Source organism: Papaver somniferum, chromosome 11, assembly GCF_003573695.1.
Source record: "Papaver somniferum cultivar HN1 chromosome 11, ASM357369v1, whole genome shotgun sequence".
NCBI lineage: Eukaryota > Viridiplantae > Streptophyta > Magnoliopsida > Ranunculales > Papaveraceae > Papaver > Papaver somniferum.
This window is the reverse complement of record NC_039368.1, coordinates 121,449,416-121,472,405: the sequence shown is the minus strand read 5'-3', so window position 1 is coordinate 121,472,405 and position 22,990 is coordinate 121,449,416. Positions and strand designations below refer to the sequence as shown.

Below are 22,990 nucleotides of genomic sequence, written 5' to 3'. Positions count from 1 at the left end.
TGAACCACCTAGATTTGTGAGTTTTGTATCAAGAACTACCTGAGATCCTCTCAGTTTCTCGATCTCTGATTTGACTTCCTTCAAAGTCATGGTGAGGAAAAAAAAAGAAAAAATTGGAGGATTTAAGGGTGGAAGAACGGCTCTGATGCCAATTGTTGTATGCTTACAACAAATTAACAACAATAATGAAGAATTGATGGATAAACTGATAATATGAACTCCTAAATCAAATATTCAGGCCATAATCTGAGCTGAATAACAACGCAACCATTAGTATTTTCTTACAACGTTCATAACCTGAGAAACAAATGTTTCTCAGACATAAATAGACCAATCACTCAACCCTAAAAATCACATAATCAGTTCACGACACATGCAGCCGATCCAATGGATCAGAACAGAATATTTATAAACACTCAGGCACTCAGCTAACTGTCTAAGGGGCACCCAAATCCAAATAGTATGCAGACTAAGTATGCAACAATATCCTAAAACTTTCAAGTTAACCTATACGAAGTTGACTCTAGAATATAATCAAGCGACTCTTTAAATGAGTTTTGATTCACTAAAATATGACAACCAAACATGACATACCAACGCCCGGTGGGTTCAACCGAGCAATGCTCTAACATAATCTAATTAATATGTTTTTTAATTTATGTTATAGCATTGTTTATTTTAATTAATATGTTTTTTAATTTAAAGTTGTTTGTTTAAACAACTACACTTAAAATTAAATTAAAAACAATTACATTAAAAATAATTTTAAATAAACGAGTACAATGAAATTAAATTTAACTAAGCAGACTGAAATTAAACTTAACTAAGCAAGACTTAATTCTTCTTCGTTTTATTCCGAGGCATCATCTTCGTCTTCTTCCACATTCACATACTCGCCAGTATTTTTAGGGACTGTTGTTGTTTGGCCGCATCCATTTGCTTAGTCCATGTAGCAAATTGTCGTTCATTCATTTTTGTAGTGTCCAAGGAGAGTAACTTGCTTAGCTTATAATGCATGTGATATTGTTCTCGCGAAAGATGACTATTTCGTTGATTATTTATAGAAATGCCACGATCCCCGGCTCTATCTGCTTCCATATGCAGCTCGAATTCCTGTGTTCAGCATAATCGAACTCGCTTGAACCTCCTTCTGTTGCTCGTTGGGTTGCGTCTCTCGCTGCTTTTGCAAGACCACCTCATCTTATTCTTTTGGAGTTGGTGTTAACGTCTAGATTAGCGTCGTGTTGTTCCTGACTACCTGGAGTTCCATCAGGTGAGGAAGCAGGTCCTCTATTCTGAAAATCCTGTGAGATTGGACCATATGGTGATCTTCCAGACACTTGATGACCTTCTATCAAGTACGGATTAAACTTGTTGACCACCTTCAAAATGGTGAAACAAGTTTCATGTTCGAAGCTGCAACCTTTGTGGGATCTTTGCTACTCTTCCCGACATCTTCGTTCCACATCCGGTTCGCCTCACTTCTTCTGTTGTTCCACATTTGAGTGATTAAAGCTATATATTCACTAACGGATGCTGAAATTCTGTGAAAACAATGACTCAACCCATCGACATCGCGTCTATTAGTGTTACCAATTTCTTCACTAAATTTTTCTAAAATCTTACCATAAAAAGTTTTTTTTTCTTGATAAATACCATTGATTTCATCTAATGTATATAATACATAATTTCTGCAAAGTGACTCGTCTTCATCCATCGTATACTTAGGACCACGGATTCATGTGTTCCTTTGTTGTGATTGTTGTGTTTCTTGTGGTGTTTGTTGTTGTGATTGTTTTGGTGTTCGTTGTAGTGATCGTTGTTGTGAGGATGCCATATTTGTTAGAAATGTAATATATGAAGATGAGAATTTTTCTGAAGATTGAATTGATATGAATAGTTTTGTCTGAAAAAAAAAAGTTAGAGACGGTATGGAAATCGTGTAATGTTGAGGTAGTGTTGAAGAAGATGTGAGTTTTGAGTCCATAAACAAAATGAATTTATATGGAAAACAAAGGAACAATGGAAGCCGGATGGAAGGAGCAGTTGGCGCTGTTTAGAACGCGCGTTGGTAGGACAAGCGCCAGCGTTCTTGTTTCAAATGGTAACGCTTTTTCCAAGCACGCCCGACCTTCTCTCAAGCACGCGATGGGTTGTCCGATTCAATGTTCAAACCATAAGATTTATTGATTTAAACATCCAATTTTCATGTTTGTTGAATCCATAGTGGGAGCAAAATCAACAAACTCCGAATTTGTTCATTTCATGGAAACTGCTCTTAGATTCTTATATTTTGAATCGTTTTTTTGGGCACACCCTATTTTGGCGGGCTTGTGCTTCCGATAAATGTAACAGGAACTTATTTTTTTCTTTTTTTTTCTTTATTTTTTCTTTGAAACCAGTCAACCAAAAGATACGGTTAATTAAGTAGTCAACCAATTAAACGAAAGCGCCTCCTACAAAAACCTTAGAAAATGAAGCGGCAGTTCTCTTGTTTCACTAGTTTAAACTCTTTTCTCTGAATCAAAATGTAACTCTTTCCTCCCTAACATCTAATTACCATTTTCAGTATTCTCTCAGTCATTTTTCTCTCTAGAATCAGTACTGCATATGAAACTTCTTCTTGAGAGAAATATAGTCGAAGAAGGTTATTAGATCATCCTATCAGATTAGTTTCATTTTTCTTTTTGGGTTATTTAACAGTTGGTACCCAGCAAATGTCCAACATCTAATTTTGGTACCTGATATTTAAAATATTAACGGTTGGTATCTAAATTTGGGAAGGACTGTCAAGTCAAACGGTTGGCTTAACAAATTAAATATTATCTTTTATAATTAAATTATATTATTTTTAAGACCCAAAAATACTCCTTGATCCGACGGTCCTAAATAAAGATCCAACATGCCTTTTGCTTTTAATTATTCACCCAGTCTTCGCCGGCGTCAGACTGTGTTAGAGATACAGTAGTTAGGAATGCCGAATAGAATAGGGGATTTAAGTAATTTCTCCTCAATTTGTTCGGGAAAAATTTCTTGTTTGGTCCTAGGCCCATATAGTTATTTATAGTAGGGTCCAACCGGATTTTTTTTTATCCGGAGGTCCAAAATTAATTAAAACATAGAAATGACCATAATACCCCTTGCTACCAAACGTGTGTGTCTACACTGCTTACAAATTTGAGTACATATCTGGCACACTGCTCACAAATTCGAGCACATATCTGCTAACAAATTTGAGTACATATATGCCGCACTGCTTACAAATCTGAGTACATATCTGTTGCACTGCTTACAAATTCGAGTATATATCCGCTTCTTACAATTCGAGTACATATCTGCTGCACCGCTTCCAGGTACACAAAGAGAGCAAAAGAAAGAAGAGTACCTGTAGGGTTGCAGCACATATTGTTAAATTTTTTACATGTGCAAGCGCTTGAAAAAACTTACTTACAGCTGCACCTATCTTTCTCCCCCTTGGTACACAAAGCCAAACGCTTGCAGACTCTAGTGTTTGAAAACTGGAAAGAAAATATTCCTTTGTCACCCAACCATGATAGGTAAATGACACTAGATTTGGCGCATTAATTTTGAGAGCACAGTCTTGTAAACCATCATCATCATTACATCTGTCGTTATCAATTTCCAAAATATTTGAATTAGAAGATTACCTCAACTCTGAAGCTTTGACAAAATGAAGAATCAACTCTTAATAAATCACCAATTCAAGTAATTTAATGCTCAATAATCATAACAAACTCATTACACCAGATATGTACTGTCAATTCATACACATATTTCAGTATTACCCATATGTACTAATGGGTCAAACCAAAAAAAGTGGCAAAACACTGAACAAACAGAATCAAAAGAATTTTATATCAGTACACCAGATATGTACTGTCAATTTATACACAAAAACAAACTATAACAAACCCACAAAAATAAGAGAAAACCTATAAATTCATAGTAACCACAAAAACAAAACAATACGTCATATATGTACTGATAGGTAATACACAAAAGAAAACTGAAAAACAATTGATAATAACAATTTATGAGTCTTGTGACTCTATAGATTATCATTTCCACATAGTGACTAAGGGTGAAAAAAACAGTTGTGTATCAGGTGGTGTCTGTTTGTAGCATGAAGCAAGAAATGGGTATTCCAGTGAGACATCAATATCGCACAGCAGCAGGTAGTCAGGAAACTTGTGGTAGAAAAAAAAATTGTTCTGCCGAGGTCTACATGATTTTGGGAGAACGATAAAGCTTTCAAAAACTAGTATCAGTCAACAAAATCACATTATCTAACTGTAAATATTAGGCTAACCTTTTACTTATCCGCATTCCCATGAGCCTACATTAGGCCATTTGCATTTAAGAAACTACACAGGGTGATGTCTATCTATCCAGTTGAGGATAACAGTTCCAGAGCAGTAAACAACATCGAGAAGATGCACCAAGCTACTATTCTATTTATTTTGGTATGTATGACAAAAACAACAAAATCCGAGCAACATACATGTTCCAGGTGCACCTCTGCCTGCTAATTTTTCTTCTGATGAGGATGTGGATGAAGGGCATGGAGTAATTTATATAGCTGAGATGCATCCACTGGTGATCCAAAGTTGAGTAACGAAGAACGGGTTCCCACCTTCACCTGTCCGTGATAGATAAGATACAAATTGTATCATGAATCTTAAAAGGAAATACAGAAAAGAGGAAGACCACATAAGAGGAAGAGCACATACACATGAATCAAAATCCCCTTCAATTCTTCACCAAGTGGAGCACCAGCAATGAGTAAAATACAGTCGTGCAATTCCAATTTAACTCCTTCAATTCTCATCTCTCTAAAGATACCCAACGCTTCTAATGCATTTCAAGAACACTTATTCATCAAACACTTCACAGCATCACTAACAAACATAAAATTCAAATACTACACATATGAATCAAAGAAGGTTTATAAACAAATCTAAGCAAAACCCAACTGTGTACATTCTTTTCATCAACTATATCCCCAGAAACTTTTAAAACAGCAAGAGAAGTATAAAATTTAGGACGAATTCTGGACAGTGATGTTTATCAACAATTGATAATAACAAAAGAAAACTGAAAAGCAAACCATAAAAGTATCAGATCTACTAATGAAATAAACACAAAACATGATTGTTTATTTAGATCTGAACTTGTTCCATCAAAATCCACCAGTATATCATATACGTACCGATGATTAATACACAAAAACAACTTAAAAGCATATCAAAAACAACCAAAATGAAACTAAAATCAGTTGCATGTGAAAACCAAGTAATGAATCTCTAAAAACCAGAATCGGAACACTTTTTTTTCTTCAATATTCCATATATATACTTCTAGATCGAAGAAGAAAAATATCAAAAACTACAAAAATAACAAAATTAAAGCATAATTTTTCAGTACATCATATATGTACTGCTGATTCATAATCTAAATTTCAGCTGCATGTGAAAAACTAGTAACAAATCTACGAAAAAAATAGAATGGAAACCGAAAATCATTGTTAATATACATACCTGGAAACACAAACAATCTTCTCGTCGTAAATCATAACGATGCATCTTCTTCTTCTTCTTCTCAAAAATAAACTAAGTTTCTATCAGTACGGGATATACGTATTGTTGCTTCATATACAAAAAAGAACTGAAACACGTCTAAAACATCTAAAATGGAAGTCACATAATCGAATCTAGCAACGAAATGAACAAAAAATGTGATTATTCATCTAGATCTAATATATAGTCGACAAATCAACCATGGAGATCGAAAACATAATCAAGCACAACAATGATTAGATCGCCAAAACCTTAAAAAAAAAACATTACAATAGAAAAATCTTCATCATCTGATTCGGTAGAAACGAGAAAGAATAAAGACAAATCTTCATCTTCATCTGCAGCAATGGTGAGAGGAAAGAGAAGAAGAAAATGAATATGAAATGTGAATAATATTTCTCCTGCTTTTAACATATTAAATAAGAAAGGTTATTTGTGGTATTTTCATATTACGTATATCTATCTCGCACGTGTGCAGGACCTGGGCTTAAAAAATTTGGTCCATTTTCATGTTTTCTTTTAATTATGGACCTCTTATTACTGGGCTTTAATGGGTGGACCTGCCACTAACTTAGAACACTATAATGGTACCTATGGGTAATTCCTACTTTGTTCGGTTAAGCTTCGGATTTCGTTGGATATATACATTATTCAACTTTTACAGATACAATTTGGTGATTGACCTCTTTCTTTTCTTCACCACTACAACAGTTCTTCACTGGTTTTGAATTCAAGATTCAGCATCAAAAGACGATTACGACAAAAACCCATATCTGAAATCATACTAAAGTCTAAAACCTAAACAACATTGGTAATAATTCACAGAAGATGGTCCTTGTTATGATCCCAATCAAGTATATGGAAACGTCCTGAATAGTTTGATGAGAACTACATGATTTTTGCTTTAGCAGGGTCTAGCTCCGCTGGTTTTAAGTACATGATTTTTGCTTGATCAAGGAATTCTCTAATTAATCCCTAAGAAATAATGATGTTGTCATTTGTTGTCCTAGAAGATTTGAAAGGGAAATTGTGTTTGAGACTAACATGGAACGATTGGTATGAGATGTATAATAAGAATGGGTTTTGTCCGGAAAGATAGAGAAGAAATGGATTACCGTTGATTCACGGTAATGAATAGAGGGATGTTTTAGGTGGTTTTCCCTTGCTGATAGGACAAGGTTTTCGAAGCTAAGAGATTCAAGGACATTGAATATGAAATTGTTAAATTTCTGGGTCGTATTGCAGTCGAGAATCCAGGGAGGAAGTTAGCTGCTGCAATTGATGTTTGGTGTTCATTAAGATCATCTTTAGCGTCCTGGATGAATAAGAGTTCCCATTTCGATATTGCAGTGAAGGAGAGTTATCAAGGAAGAAGTAAAATACCGACAGAGCATTATCCATTGTCAGTTTGCAATATGCACAAGAAATGTTCGACAAAAGGCCTGAACTGAGGATGAAGAGTGAAGACGGTTTTGTGAAGGGTAAAATTGTCAAACCAATTTTATATTTAATAAAAAATAAAAAATAAAAAAATAATTTATCAAACGAAGTATTTAATGGTAGTTAACGGTCAATTTTTTTTTTTTCACTTCTCTTCTATTTTTCTGATGATCTTAAAGTCTACCACTCACAGTTGGTTTTGTACAACTCAGAAATTAATCTCTCGGACTCATGGATTTCTCTGAAGGATATAAAGCGCACTTGCCCATCGGCTCTGTCCTTTGTCCGCCTCTTCTTTTACCTGAATCTGTAGTAAAATCTACAGTCGGTCCGCTTCTATTTAGCCCTTCTACTGGAACCCGAAGAACAGTATCTCCATCTCCATCTACTACTCAAGTTAAGTCTGATGATTTCTCTGCTAACAACAATCTCGGTTTTATCAAATGCCCTGACAATGATTGGTTTTCTTCCCTACTGGGGATAAACTCCAGACACTCGGGTATGCTAAATTGTCCCTAAAAGTAGATGGAGAACCACCAATCTATGGTAAATCAGAATGTGAGTTTGGAGGAATTGTTAAGATTATGGTTAATTCAGTTTGGAAGCCTGCTGATTTTGTTTCTCATAAGTATCTTCCACCACCACCTTCTGTTGTTACTCTAGGTTATTTGTCAGCTTGTACAACCCACTCTGTCCATTGGTTTAAGATTGACTGGGATCGTAAACAACATCAACATGTATTGGTTAACTTGGGTTCCGAGCAGTTCTCTGCTTCTGTTCTTCATGCTTGTTGGGGTCCACTTATGAATTATCAAAGTCTTGTTTTGTTAGATAGTGGTGAACTGATCTTATTTGATTGGGGTCCCGAACCTGAAAGAACTAGTTTAGATGTTGAATGGAAGGATTCAGATTCGGGTACATTAACTTCAGATACAAGATGGTTGAGTTTTGAATTTGGTTCGCATCCTCGGATTTTTGTTATTGCTTGTTCAGATGTTGTTTACCAAGTAGATGGGAGGTATCATGGCAAGTATATTGGAAGCGTTCTAGCAAAGATTGAGCTGTTTGCTGACACACACGAGCCTGACAAATTCGTTGCAATTTGTAGAGCCGGTTCTGGAGGTTTAAATTTCTGTATAGCAAGTAAATATGGCCTATACCTCATAGACACCAGAAAGCCACTATCTCCTGTGTTACAATGGATTCACAATCTTGATGATAAACCAAGTTATATGCAGGTGTTCGAACTTTCTGAATTAAGGTCCAAGGCAGATCGTGACAAATATCAATGGGCCACTCAATCTGGTTTTGTCATTTTGCTGGGGTCATTTTTGGATGATGACTTTAGTTTTTTCTTCTATGGGCCTCCTGTGCCAGCTCCACCTAAATCAGTGGCTTCTATAGTTGCAGATTTATGCCACACCTTATATGCATGGGGGCATTCTGTGTATCTATCTTTGTCCGGTTCCCAATGCTATAGTGGTGATTGCCTCATACAAGAGAAGTTATCAAATGCAAGGCGTCCTAAGAGAAAAATCACGGGCTTCTGCGTCATCACTGAAGATCTCTTAAACATCCATCTTGAACGTGGTGTTGGCTGCAGTTTTGGACTCATTAGGTTGTTGCCCTCTGGGAAGATTGAGTCACAGATGTACAATGCTTCTTGGGAGTTTGACGAACCATCTGCAATAGAGCATTTGGAACCAGCCGAATCACCGGATGAAGACTTTTGTATGGATCATACTTGAAAGAAAAAAAAGTATTTGGAACTAGATTATTTCCTTCCTTATTTACATGGTGATCTTCTTGCAAAAGTCATGAAGGAGGGTGCTGGTTGTTCGCAGTCATGTACTCATGAAAGGTACAAATATTTGCACGAGCATTTGAAGGCTGCTAGTGTTGATCAAATTGGTTCACTGCCTGATATTGTTAAGGTTTTAACTTCTGTTAGTGTTCCAATGAGCATAAATGAGATTGCTGTAAGTAGAATGTGGACTGGCCTATCCATCAGTGCTTTACAGCTGGGGGTTTCTTCGTATTCAGAACTCCCACAAATTAAACTGGACTTTAAGGAAGTGTCCATGGACTTCTTACATATTCCGAAGTCTCCCCAGCTGCCACCATTTTATTGAGGAAGCCGTCGAGAAGAAATAAGGAGTCCCAAGAAGTGCAGTCTGGTGATGATCTTTTGGGACCAGTGCTTCCTCTTCCGGTTCTAGTCAATCTTCGTAAGGTAGAAAAGGAGATGGGCACATCAGCTGTGGACAAAAATGAAGAAAATGAATTCCCATTAACTCACCAATGCAATGAGATCATGAGAGTGGCCAACATTATGGGTTTGCCAGGCTCTTCTGCTGAGTTAGTCAACTCCCATGCTGTTTCTCTTGATGATGACATGGACGAAAACTCTAGTGTTTTCCAAGAGGTAAAGTCATTGGTCTTTTATAAACCAACATCATTCACCAGTGAGAACCGCCACTCTGTGGAACAGCCTGTTCCAGAAGATACCTATGCGACATTCATCATGAAAGCGAAAAAATCTGATTTAGAAATGTTTGATGATCTGTGCCCAATTGAATTGAAGTTTGATTCTCGTTCTAGAAACTTTGGGAGGGACGAGTTGGAAGCACTCAAGTTGGTGAAGAGACGAATTTCCTCATGGCAGGGAAAGTGTAAGCCTTATCAGGCTTTAGTTGGACGTCAAGTGTAAAAGATGATAACACTCTTTAACTATCCAGGTAGAAAAATTGGTCACAAGCAACTCTACACTATTTAGCTGTATTAGTTGCACATTTGTTTAGTGAATTTGGTTTCTTTTCATCCAATCCTTTCCTCGGTAGACATACACTAGACCCTCACTTGTCATTGATTTCTAACTATACATATATATATATGCTTTTTGATTAAACATTATTCTCATGGAATTCATTTCACTAATAGTTTGATTCGCGGTGGAATGATGAGTTTTGTGTTTCTTTTTTTCTTCGTATCTTTGTATATGTTGGTGTGTGCCTGATTCTAGTTGAACCATGTGTGGTTCTCTCTTGGAATTTTTTTCTTTGATTATTTTGGTTTCTCTGTGGAAGGATGACATATTCTATCATCAGATGATGAAATAGATTTCATATCATTTCATCAATGCTATGGTCCTTGCAGAAGGATAACAACATGTGCTAAATGCCACCATTTTTGATATACTTTACCTGATTATCCCTTTTATTCGAGTAGATTATTTTGGTGTTTTAACTCTGTCTCTAATACTCTTCTAATTAGTGTTCTCTTTGTGTCATTCGTCCGTTGCCGTATTAGCTGTTATGTTACATTATACTGCAGGGATTTATATGTGATCTTTGTGTCATTCGTCTGTTGCCGTATTATCTGTTATGTCACATTATACTGCAGGGATCTATATGTGATCGTATTTCAGTTACTTCGTAATTTGAACACGTCCACTGAAATCTTAGGCGTTGGTAGTTTAGTATTAAATTGTATAGTTGTTTTATCCGACTCCAGTGTATACGATCTATAAAGATTCCAGCCTTTTTGCAAGTCAGTTTGCTTGCAGCAAAGTCCATTGCCTCAACTGTAACATATCTGAACTCAAAATTTGAAATAAAATTAAAAGTGTGATCCATAAGGTACCACATGACCGTGTCGGGGACTCGATACCACTATTTCTAACTACTTGTTATGCTATTGTACCTGCTGCACTTATATTGTAGGGATCTTATTTTGATTATACATCAGTTGTTGCTATTGTTTATGCTCAGAACTTGTTCATTCACAACTGTTCTTTACTGGTTCGCTGTTAGGGATCTTTAATTGATTTCTTTCTTCTAGATTTTATAACATTTTAAGCTTCTGTAGGTTCTTTGTATATGTTCTGGATTCTATAAATTTTAAGCTTCTATAGGTTCTTTATACTTTGAGTAGAAACCTGCTTCGCTCCTTAGTTCAGTTTCCTATATAGAGAAACAAATATTTAAGCTTTTTGTACTAGTCAGGTTGCATGCAGCAAAGTCGTGGCCCCAACTATAACATTCTTTGCTTCTTCTATTTCCAACTCACCTTCACATGGAACTTTTGAATCTGGATGTCGGGTTGGAGGTCAATTTTGTGCTTTTGCGAGTCATACATCAGGTAATACCGTTATAGTTAAGCAGTTTTACTGTACAACACATACAACTTTAGACTTCCACTTCATGCTATGCATGCAGGGTTTTTGAAGTTAGGTGTTTGCATATATACCACTTGGAGGTATTGAATCTATTGATACTTGCTGATGACATGTTTTCCGCAAAATGTTCGCTGAGTACTATACAGTGTCTGTAGCTACCTTATTGGATTCGTATAGTTTATCACTAGAAGAAAGAGGTTAGATAGTGATGCTTACAGATCACTCTCTGCTAATGTTGACCTCATCATAATGTTAGACTTTTTTTTCTTTTGCCATAGCTCTTTGAATGCTTTCTAATCGCATATTTTCCCTATCCAAAGGGCAGCTGGAAATCATCGAAAATACTGCAAGGGTTGAACATGCTTCATCTCCAAACAAACCAATTTATTTAGTTGCGGATTCCGTTGGAGAATGTTAGCACTTCCATACTTCAACAAGTATTTTTCTTTTGTTAGTGTCCTGAATTGTTAACCGACTTCTGTGTGGTTCAGCAACATCATTTGGCAGGTCAGCCTTGCAGGCTTGCAGCCTCTGCTCCTTATCTTATAAATTTTGCCTGATAGCTTCCATATTATCTTTCTATACCTTCTTAGAATTACTGCAGGTACGTGTTCTTCTCCTTTAATCCTTACAACAGCACTATGGCTTTTTATGTTTTCTTTAGAATTTCACGATTTCTCTGTTGAAAGCTCTGAACCACAACATTGTTTAATTGTTTGTCTGTAACTCTGAATTGTCATTTCAGGTTTCCAGATGAAGGTGGCAGTAGTCAATATTAAAAATGGCCTCCCTCTTGCACAAAGACTTGCAAAAATGATCAGAAACCTGACTACTTTGTTACCATGTATATCTGTAAGAACTAAGAACTTACAATCCTTGAGTCTCTAGGTTCCTTGTCCATTGCAAAAATAAAAAAACTAACAATCTGTTGAAAGCTGGAAGAATTTCTACAAGATTCTCAAACATGAGTAATGCACACATTTTTGTCTTTTTTTTTTAATATTTATTTCTAGTCATTTTAGCTTCAGTTGTACTCTTTAATGGAGATGGGTTCTCATCATAGTTTGTACTGAGCTTGCAAGTTACAGTTTGTGCTATGTAAGTTTAGATTGACTTCAGATATCTATCTTGTCTTTCCATGGAAGTGGGAGACTGTATGAACAATAAATTTTCACATGTTTATCTTCAAAAGACTGGAATTAGGGTGGCAATTATAACTATATGAACATTTCCGCAGAAGCCTTGAATTTTTCAGGAAAATGGAAATAGTTTCTGTTTACAAAATTTTGGGTGTTTCATTTGTTGGTAATATCTTTTTTAGTTTTACCCTCATCACTTGATGAATTGGTGAAATCCTGAGTTGTTTCTTCTCATGAAGAAGGTTTTAAAATGTCTATAAACAAAATGTGGCTTAAAAAAAGAGTAGAACCCCTGACTACAGAAGTGATTGATGATGGCTTATCTTTTATGAACTTGTGGCTTCTTGTTTTTCTGGTTGCTAAAAGATTCTTTTGAGAGTTATCTCCTCATGACTTGATGAGTTTTTGTATCTTATTTGTTTTGCAGATGAATGCTGAATAATCAACCTAGAAAACCATCATTATTATCCCTGGTTCTAGCTAATTAAGGCAAGAGGTACATAATAATTCATGATTGCAATTCAAAAGTGGTGCAAGGACAATGAGCTCCGGCAACTATGGAAACAATCCCAACAGTGATCCTGGTATAGCTTCAAGCAGGAAATGGTTGCGTTGGACGGATGGGCTTCGTGAAAGCTTCGAAGGAGCTGTTGCACAGCTTGGTGGACCAGATAGTGAGTACTTAGCATTCAACACCTTACTTTTCCGATTAAAAAATAATGAAACTGAAAATCATGTGTGGTGAGATAATATGGAACGAGAACACTAAATCTACCCGAATGTGAATTCTGCTTACTAGGAAAATAGTTTGTCTCTAGAGCTTCTCTCTGTACCTGCGACATGGTAGACCTCTTACAGTTGTTCCTGTCCAGGAGAAAGGGAGTGGAGGCTCTTATGCTTGGTAACCCGGTAATGTAATGTAGGTGGCTGGAGCCATCCTTGCGATACAATAACTTAGTTGGTTAAGAGCAAGTCTTATGGTGGAAGAATCCCATCTTCCAAACTCCATGACACCTCAGCATTTGGAATGGGTCATGGAAGTCCTAGTCTAATGGTTTAGTGATAGAAAAATTCAAAGCGCCAAAAACAATAGTGTTCAGCGCTAATTGAAGTAGCGTTTTTTAGAAAGAGGAAAAAATGGTATGAAATAGTCCGTTAGGTCCGGCACATATATCAACAGTAAGTTTTTTAGTTTGAAAAGAAGACGGGTGATTTCTTTCCACCTTTATTTAGTTGCCACATTGTCACATTACAATAAAAAATTAGTTCTTTTAGTTTGAAAATAAGATCCTGATTTCCTTCACCCACTAATCAATTGCCACGTGGACACATTTCAGTTTGGAAAATAAGAATTATCTTTTCCTAATGGATAAAACAGAAGAGCATAATACGCTATTGAGCTGAATAGCGTTTTTTGTTTTTTAGTGTGCTAATCATGAAACCATGGAACATGGCTTGGAAAAAGTATGGATGACCCCAACTTGGAAGTCATTAGACTTGGCAGTCCACACTTTTTCCAAGCTTGAAACAGCTTAAATTCCACCATAAGACTTGCTCTAAGTGGAACTGAGAGCATTAACTTTGTTAAGTTTGAGGTTTGAGGTTTGGTCAAGGATTTCTGCTGGAACGCGTGGAGGTTCTATGGAGTTTTTCTGTACCAACAGTCACTGCATGAGCCATTAGAAAATCAGAAGTGCCTTCTCCTAAGCAGATTCTGTTCCTGAAATTTAAGCCATACATTTAACCATGCATATTTCCTTTTCCCTTTGTGCAGAGGCAACTCCTAAAGGAGTCCTAAGAGTTATGGGTGTACAAAGTTTGACAATATATCATATATCAAAAGCCACTTACAGGTAATAACATTTGCAGTATTCTTACCTTACATTTGCATTTCTTGGATCATTAATTCAGTCTCTACCGATGTGTACAGAAATACCGGCTTTCAAAATACCTCCCGGAGTCTACATCTGATGGTATGTGTGCCTGAGTTAATCAGTAGTGAGTTAATCTCTTAAATAGTAAAGAGATTGGGATCTATATTCTTGGTTTTTAAGAAATCATAGGCAACCGAGGCAACTTTTTCCATCTTTTTTTTCGGCCTTCCAATTCATTAATGGTGCTTCCTTATTTAGGAAAAAGGACTGATAGGAATTGCATGTGGAATCAGATGTACACCGTAAGTTGAACTCATGCATGTGGACAAGAACAAAGGCCAGCATGTATGTGGTAACTTATGGTGTTGAAGCCATGCGACCAGTTACACGGAGGAATATACTTAAGAACTTACGGCACCCATCAGAATTTCGTACTAAGAATATTTCCCGAATCGCTTGGTGGTTAAACATGGTGACTCGTTTGTCACTTACCAATTACCTAAAACTGATTCTCATGCACTGCAAGTGTATCTGTGTGCAGTGGGATGCAAATAATCAGAAGCACTCAAGCTGCAGATGGAAGTTCAAAAGCGGTTGCATGAACAATTAGATGCAAGTCTTTCTGATTGATTGTACTTAGCTCCCCAAGGTTGATAAATTTGATGCTGATAGTGTATGTAGTTTATTGATCAAAATGAGGGAAGTTTTGACTTGGTTATTCTACAATCTCAAAACTCAAAACAGGTGCAGCGGCAACTCCAGTTGAGGATTGAAGCCCAAGGAAAGTATACCTCAAGCGAATCATTGACGAGCAGCAACGCCTCAGCAGCGTTCTTGCTGAATCACCATCATGTTCTGGGGTCACTTTCCCCATGTCATCAGGGGATCACAACTGTCCGGAATCTGATGATAATAACAGAACCGACCCATCAACTCCCTGTGAAGAAAGAGAAAAAGCTCGCTATTAATGAACCATCAACTCCAGATTCAGGTTGCTTTGCTGGTGGTTCTCCATCTAAGAGTCCTAAAGATGAAAGGGTCAAGAAGCAGAGAGTGAGTCAGTGTGGGAGGTGCCCTAAACGCGAAACCCGACACTGGAGTTGAACCCAGGCACATTTCTCAAGATAGAAATCCCAGCTTCAGGTCATTCTGCTTCTCATTTTTGGACTTCCCCAGATGATGATGAAGATCAGATGAGGCTACAAAAAATTTACAGTGATTATCTTTATACAAGTCCAATTGTTGTTTTCAGTGGAAGTCTGCATTATGTTGGGATGTATCAGGAGATGAGGTAACTACTACTAATTCAATGATGATTTCACAAATTGCAGTCTTTACCATTTCCATTGGGTACAAATTCATAGTTTGATTGTTGGCCTGCTTGCAGTTCACATCGGAATGTTAAGAGTCGGATTCCTGGGACATTGTTGTATTATTGAGTAACTGAAAAAGTAGAGCTAATACATGCACTATACAAAAACAGGTAGAGAGAGGTATCACTTATTTCTTCACACCAAATTGCAGACACCACATAATTTTTCCTACTTCACCCATCTTTTTTTTCCTTCTTCTAATACAACTTGTTTTATAGAGGTCGTCGTGGTCACACAATCATGTCTCTCATTAGAATCGTCTCCATCTAATGCTACCATTTCTTCTTCTTCCCATCGTTCATTTAGTAGTACTAGGGATTGTTGATAAAATCGAACCGCTACAATTAACATGAATACTGCACAAACCAAGTTGATAAAATTTTACATTAGCTACAATTTTTTGAGCAATACTAATGCATTTTCTTTTAGTTTGTACAATAAATTAAATACCTGCCCAAATGCGAGCTACAATCGAAGATAAATTCCACACTAGAGTAAAACCGGCAAGAGCTACAGCTTTTTTGTGAGTACACGAGTCCCATGCATCTTGAAACCGTCTGATCCAAAATTTACCTTCATATTTTGTGCAGAGAAATGTTCAGATATTGTCAACAGTACACTGTAGAGATATACATTTGCTTTGCTGTCTAGGTAATTATTACTTCACGTGTGCATTTTTTTTTGTAGTTATGGCAGAATCAATATCAGAAAAATTGAAGGTTCGGTAAGTGATATTTACCGTATCCAGTTAACTGAGTAGAATATGATGAGCAAACTTTTGGTACTGTAAAAATTCCAAAAAACCCTGCACAACAGGCGTCAGAGTTTAGAAAAAACTTGATGCTAGTGCAAAAGCTGCCATCCTTTCCAACCTAACATATTGCCAGGAATAATTGTCTGGCAAATTTAGTTAAAATGTCAGTGAATGGGGGTTTTGGCGGTACAATCTGTGTTTTTTACCCAATTTTGCGACCTTACAGATAGTGATGGAGCTCCCACAGCGAGCCAGAATAAACAGAAGCACTCCTAGCTGCCATTATCACAGAATCCTCTCCCATTTCAGATGCACTCTTTACAAAACAGAGTAAAAAAAGTAAAAGTGAGTATCTTTTTTTACCTTCATTGTAGTTGCAGGGTCTCCAGAAAAAAGACTTTTGAGTTTCAGTAGAAACTCATTCAAGTATGGTAGAATCAATCTCAATAACCAAACTGCTTCATCTTCTCCTACCAGTAATGTCTCATTTGATTCCACTTCGGGATGTGCAGCCCCTCTGCGGTAAAAGTTTAATTTAGATGGTAAGGGTAGCGAGTTTTGGTATCAATTCACATAGAGAGGGTATCAAATCGGTCATCGACTCGGTGATTTTTACAGATCTACTTACCTGCAAATAATTGATGTGTAGAGAAATCTTGTTGCTAGGTAGAGAAGACCCAGGTAAGAAATCGCAGAAATCAAACTGTAAAAAAAAAAAAAAAAATTAATATGATTTTGTTTGTTTATAAATAAAATAAAATAAAATGATGTACCTGAAATTAAGATCTTTGGTGAAAGATGAAGAAAGAATAAGAAATGCTCCAAATCCAAAGACAAGTGCTGACTTTGATACATCTCTCCACATCACTAAATCCACTGCCAAAAACAGAGAAAATATACAGTATTACTTAAATCATAAATACTAGTAACATCTACATACAGGGATCAAGAATTAGAATAATACCAAGATTTTGTAATTTGTTTTGGGAACCTGGGCATCTCTGAAATTCATATGAACCTGCTGAAATGACAGAATATAGGATCAAACAAACATTTAGGAAAAGGAGGAATAAAAAAAAGGAGAAAATGAACTTACTTGGAGGAATTTTTGGATGAGTTTCAGTATACTTCTTTACTGGTTGTGGTGGTGGTGGTGGTCTTTTGCTAACCCCAGAAGAAATGGGTATTGGTGCTTTCTGGATCTCATTCAATTTCTTCTCGTCTTGGCAAATTACAACTTTTTCAGACTCTGCAAAAAAAATGTCATGACTGAGAAATTTCCACAATTTTAAGAACTAGTAATTCACTATTTAATTTTACTTACTTGAAGGTGAGTTTTTGAGATTTCCAACCAGCAAATTTGAAGGTACAACTACTAATTCTTTGCTCATTTGAGTCTTGCTGTCTTCTTCATTTTTTATCATCACATTGAGTCTCAGTTGTTCTTGATCAATATTTACTTCTTTAACATCAATTTCTTCATTTTCAGTTTCTTCATCATTCAAATTACTTCCTTCTTCTTCTTCTTCTTCATCATCACAGTCATAGTCAATGACATTCTTCTTTTGGTTTGCACTCTGACTTCCATTATTCAAGATGATCTCCCTATCTTTAATTGCACTTGAATTTCTCTGTTCTCCGTGAGATCTAGTTTTCTTGATTACTGGAATTGGGGTCTTCTCAATATTATCAGATTTAGATTTCCTTAATTGAATTGGATTTTTCTGATCATTCCCATCGATAGTGTCTGGTTTCAACAGTCTTTTACTCTTTCCAATCTCTCCACCACCACCATTACCATTACTGCTCTGAATTCTTGGTAATCTTCTTCTGTAAACTTGAATTTGGTTTCCGGAATGATCAGTGCCGCCACCACCACCGACAGCATTGTTCTGATCACCACCATTAAAGACCTTAATTCCACCTTTAACTTCATCAACCTTCATTCTGTTCTCCCAGACTGAACCTGCAATTACACCATTTTTTGCTGCAGTTGTAGTAGTACTTCTTCTACTTCTACTACTACTACTACCACCAGGACTCTGCATTTCTCCAGCTCTGTTTTCTAGTACTAACTCTGCAACTTATCTATGTCCCTCCTCTCTGTGTATTCTCAGTCACTGACAATTAAGTAATGCTTAGAATTGAAGCAAAAAATCATTAGAGAAATGAGTAAAGGGAAAGGATTGTGAATCTAAGATATAATTGGTGGGGACTGAATAGTGATAGATTTTCTTATGTTTTGATCCAATACTTTAATATTTTATTAGGGAGTTATAGTTTTTGGTCATATTTGTATGTATTTCATCGACAGCCTCTTTTACCCGGCTAAATTGGGGCAATTTGGAACTATTATTCCGTGACAAAAAAAAGATTTTTTTTTTAACCTTAACCAACTATTTTTTAGTGGTTAATTTATCCTGATTAATTAGTGTTAATTTGGATGATTAGTGGTAAAATATCGTGTTAGATGTGAAATTAAGTTGTGTTAATGAGTCATCTGAACATGAAAAAATTTGAAATTTTGAAATTTTTTGAAGAACACCAACTCAGAATCGATATATGTTGCCATTAGTATCAACCGATTGTAATCTCAAAAACATACAGAGATTTTCTAAAGCTTGCTTCTACCCATAATCGGTTTATATGGACATGAAAATCAACCGATTATCCAGAATCCGTTTAGATGGGCATGAACATAAACCGATTGTGGGTAAACTTTTTCTTTTTTATCTGTGAATTATGTGTTTTTAAACATCAAATAAAATTAAAATTCATCTTATACCCGAGTTAAGAATGAGTATGACTTCATACTTAGTTTCAAATCATTTAAGAAGTTGTACTCGTTTTTAATTCGAGTATAAAGTTACACTCGTTTTCAATTCGAGTATAAAGTTATACTCATTTTCAAATTGGGTAAAAGCATATAGAACTATTTTCATTTTCGTTTTTAATCGAAATGGAATCGAGTATGATTTCATACTCATTTTATGATCGAGTATTAACTGAAAAAGATTGGGTTAACCAGAATCGGTTTACACGATACATATGTAAAAACCTATTCCTGACATTGCACAACAGGAATCGGTTTATAAGAATGCTCATGTAATCCGATTCTAACAAAAAAAATACAAAAAAATTGAGACAACAATCGGTTTACTCGACACACATATAAAATCTGATTCTAACATTATACATCAACAATCGGTTTTTATAAGTGCTAATGTAATCCGATTCTGGTTCAAATTTCTCGAACCAGAAAACATATCACGGACAATCGGTCTTTGTGGGCTTGAACAAAAACCGTTTCTATTTGCAATCGGATCACATATACATTAACGTTAACCGATTCTGATAAACCGGGAAATTTTTTCAAAAATTTCAATTTTTGAGCAATTTTATGTTGCTAAAACCTACTTTATAGGATTGGGTTGAGAAGAAAAGAAGAAAAATCAGTTGAAGTGGAGATGGAAATGAATTTGATTTTGATTTTAGTTTTTAATTTTATGATTTTAGTTTTATGATTTTGATTTTGATTTTAGTTTTTAAATTTTATGATTTTAGTTTTATGATTTTGATTTTAGTTTTTAATTTTATGATTAGGATTCGATGGGGACAAATTAGTAGTATTAATATTTGATAGAGGATTCATCAAACTTAGACACCTCTTATCATTCTTTATGGGGTGGATGAAAAAATCCATAGACCCCAATTAAGTGGCATAGGCCCCAAATAAACCAGGCTCTTTTACGTATGCGTTTGTATTTGTTTTGTTTGTGTTTGTCGGCTCTCACAGTCTATTTATGCATATTATTACGTGTTATTTATTGTATGAGAAAAGGCAACCAATTGCACCACTACTCGCCATTTTGTGAGACCATTTTTCGTTGTTTTTTTTTTGGCCCCATTTTAGCTTTGATTTTGGCTATACCACTTTGCACTCACTTCACTTGTTGTTGTGGTAGACTTGTTGTTGGCAACAAGAGTGAAGAAACCCCTATTAAAAGCGATGAATCCCTACCACATGCGGGAAGAAGACACTAAAACAGCTGATGATAGAGAGAGTGAGTGAGATGAATACGGAAGTTGTGGAGTTACTATCCCTTATTTTGTCCATCACTTAAAAGGTTTGAGGAGAAACAGAATTTTGCAATTTGTCATAGCTGTTTTGCCAAGTAAGTTGGTACTTTTGTGCAACTGATAATCAGCTACGGATTAGAGTTTGGTAACCGAAAATAAAAGTGCTTCTGTTTCTACAAAGACATATTAGAAGTCATTAATAATATTTATTTCTCCTGCAATTTAGGAAAAAGAAGCTGAAATTTGCTTCCTGGAAGACATACGTCTTGTTTGTTTACTCTTGACTCATTCGAGCCGTCTGGATCTGACTGAAATCACCGGATTTGAGTCAGATCTGAGACAGTATGCTTGTTTTGAGTCAGATTTGATTTAACTGACTCAAAAAAATGTGAGTCAGTGATTTGATCCCGTAAGTCAGGGGTATTTTGTTACCTGACTCAAATAGGTTCGAGTCAGGAATTAAGTCTGAATCAGAAGTCGAGTCAGATCTGACTCAAAATTGAAAACAAACGGTCTGATATCTGACTCACGACGAGTCTGGAGTTAACTCAGATATTCGGATTCAGATTACCAGTCAGATACAAACAAACGCGGTCATGCTATTAGAGAATGGGCAAAGAGAATCCAAGTGCATCTTCCAAGCACTAACGCTGAGAAATCATTACCAACTTCCATTTTGTGATCAGAGATGTGGCACTTTACCAACGTGAAGCTCAAGTTAGTGCAGTTGATCCCATTTTTTATTTGCTATACAAGTAAAAGTGAGATTTGTTGTTCTCTTTGTACTAAGAATAATGATAATAAGTTTGATACAAGCAAAGAATATATTTTATTTTTATTTTTGGGATCCTTAAATTGGGTGGACCCTTAACCAGGTCACAACAGAGTTACAATGTCCCCCATCTCATGCATTTTCTCTGTTCCAACGAAAAGAAAAAGAGAGTACCAAAGGCCTATTGCTTTAGCAAAGGCTACATGCAAGTAGAACATGGATTAATAATAGAGCCTCTAAGAATTACCGACTGATGATGCCAAACTCTATGCTATATTCTCGTGTCAAACCTCTCTAACGACTTATCAGATTTGATAGGAGGGTACCAAAATACATATAAAACAAAATAAAAAAAATTCTGTCTTCTATGTATTTGGTACCCTCGCGTGGAACTCGATACCCCTATTAGCAATGTTGAGAGAACGAATCGCAGATATCCTACTACAATCCCTATTACTGTCATGCAAGGGCCGTCCAACCCAAAGGGATTGTACGAGATGCTATACGAGTAGTTATTTCCTCGAAATTTTAAAGAGAGAGGTGAGATCAGAGGATCACCCAAGGATTCTTTAGCTCGCTGTTGGGGTAGGACCTTGATTTTTTTTTTCATTGGTTGGGCGTCCACGGCACGTGATATGTTGCTCGACACACAAAGCTGCCATATTCCATGTGAATTATAGTATAGTATTTATTATAATCACCCCGGCATCCGTTTCTTGTGTCGCACCAAGGCAAGTGTTGGCTAGGGTTAATGTTGTTCTCTGAATCCTTTCTAGTTGGAGGCGTACTGTGTTTATTTAAGGTAATGTTCCTGGGAGATAAAAAACCTCGCGGTATTAGGGACGATCCTAAAAGAATTAGGGACGACTATTTTATTTCCAACCCATAGACAAGATTATGGGATGTCCAAAATTGTGGAGATTACTTAAATGCCCTTGAACAATCGGTAGTCAATAAAGTGGTATTATCTACCGATTACTAGTAAAATCAATCTTGTGGCCATTGACAATCGGTAGATAAGTGAAGTTTGTAAGTAAATTTATAAACTATGGCAGAATTCGAAAAAATTGAAATTTTAGCAAAATCAAATTTTTGGGCAATTTCATAGTCGGAGGTTATATTTCCTTATTAAACTACCGATTTAGAGGGGTTTTTTAAGAATGAGTTATTGCCGTAATTGGTAGCATATTACCATATTATACCTGCCAATTGTTTATCGGTTTTGGATAAGAATGAATTTGGTAAGAAAGAATTTGGGACAACCATCTATTATCGGACGTAAATTAACATCGTATTGCTACCGATTATATAATTCCCGACCTAATCTTTGGGAGATTAAACCCACCTAAAACCTTGGAATTTCATTTCATTTTATTTCTTTCGTTTTCAACTCTTGTTCTCTTCTTCTTCTTCCCTTCCGATTCTGGAGACTAAAAATACTATTTCCCTCTATTCAAACTTCAATTCATCGTCACGGTTCATCGCCACATCGAAAAACATCGTCGATTCTTCCATAAAACGATGACTGGTACTAATGAACCCACGAGAGATCGAGAAAAATTAAAGAACAAAGCGATTGAAAATGCTGCAAACGAGGATGAAGACGATGAACACGAAGAACATGAAGAGGATGACGCCAGTGATGTAGGTGGTGGTGGTTCTTCTGATAATCAAACTCTCCAACAAATGGCCCCAATTAGGTAAGTTTCTATCGATTTCTAGGGTTTATGTTGCTTCAATTTGACGAATCCATGAAAATTAGTTCTAGGGTTTTCGGTTATTTC

General features: G+C 36.1%; 2 protein-coding genes and 2 pseudogenes across 4 annotated transcripts; 3 read left to right on the top strand and 1 right to left on the bottom strand.

Moving 5' to 3' along the window:
• The first annotated feature begins 7,268 nt into the window (after window positions 1-7,268).
• On the top strand, window positions 7,269-8,785 carry LOC113325039. The gene is made up of 2 exons (XM_026573278.1): window positions 7,269-7,433; window positions 7,529-8,785. The coding sequence occupies exons 1-2, from the start codon at window positions 7,269-7,271 to the stop codon at window positions 8,783-8,785; spliced, it is 1,422 nt and encodes a 473-aa protein (XP_026429063.1).
• Window positions 8,786-11,547: 2,762 nt separating this feature from the next.
• On the top strand, window positions 11,548-14,926 carry LOC113322206 (annotated as a pseudogene).
• LOC113325038 lies at window positions 14,783-15,421 on the top strand (annotated as a pseudogene).
• A 122-nt stretch (window positions 15,422-15,543) lies between these two features.
• Window positions 15,544-18,591, bottom strand: LOC113322205 (reticulon-like protein B21). 3 transcript variants are annotated; one of them, XR_003347084.1, is made up of 10 exons: window positions 17,679-18,591; window positions 17,451-17,603; window positions 17,319-17,375; window positions 17,128-17,230; window positions 16,983-17,057; window positions 16,718-16,871; window positions 16,574-16,630; window positions 16,340-16,405; window positions 16,051-16,173; window positions 15,544-15,956 (listed from the first exon to the last, which is right to left on the bottom strand). XR_003347084.1 is itself a non-coding variant. In XM_026570249.1 (10 exons), the coding sequence occupies exons 1-10, from the start codon at window positions 18,400-18,402 to the stop codon at window positions 15,769-15,771; spliced, it is 1,713 nt and encodes a 570-aa protein (XP_026426034.1). In that variant the 5' UTR covers window positions 18,403-18,586; the 3' UTR covers window positions 15,589-15,768. The 3 variants fall into 3 exon arrangements, 2 of the variants coding, with proteins under 2 accessions (XP_026426034.1, XP_026426036.1); XM_026570249.1 differs by having other exon boundaries at window positions 15,589-15,956; window positions 16,561-16,630; window positions 17,679-18,586; XM_026570251.1 differs by having other exon boundaries at window positions 15,589-15,956; window positions 16,561-16,630; window positions 17,319-17,372; window positions 17,679-18,586.
• Between the last annotated feature and the right edge of the window lie 4,399 nt (window positions 18,592-22,990).

Excerpts from the sequence above, each read along its gene's own strand:
- LOC113325039 (XM_026573278.1), top strand. The coding sequence starts at position 7,269 with ATGGATTTCTCTGAAGGATATAAAGCGCACTTGCCCATCGGCTCTGTC. Across the intron at positions 7,434-7,528 it reads CATCTCCATCTACTACTCAA|ACACTCGGGTATGCTAAATT; the intron begins GTTAAGTCTGAT and ends GATAAACTCCAG.
- LOC113322205 (XM_026570249.1), bottom strand. The coding sequence starts at position 18,402 with ATGCAGAGTCCTGGTGGTAGTAGTAGTAGTAGAAGTAGAAGAAGTACT. Across the intron at positions 17,058-17,127 it reads ACCAAAGATCTTAATTTCAG|TTTGATTTCTGCGATTTCTT; the intron begins GTACATCATTTT and ends TTTTTTTTACAG. Across the intron at positions 16,174-16,339 it reads TACTCAGTTAACTGGATACG|GTAAATTTTGGATCAGACGG; the intron begins GTAAATATCACT and ends CAAAATATGAAG.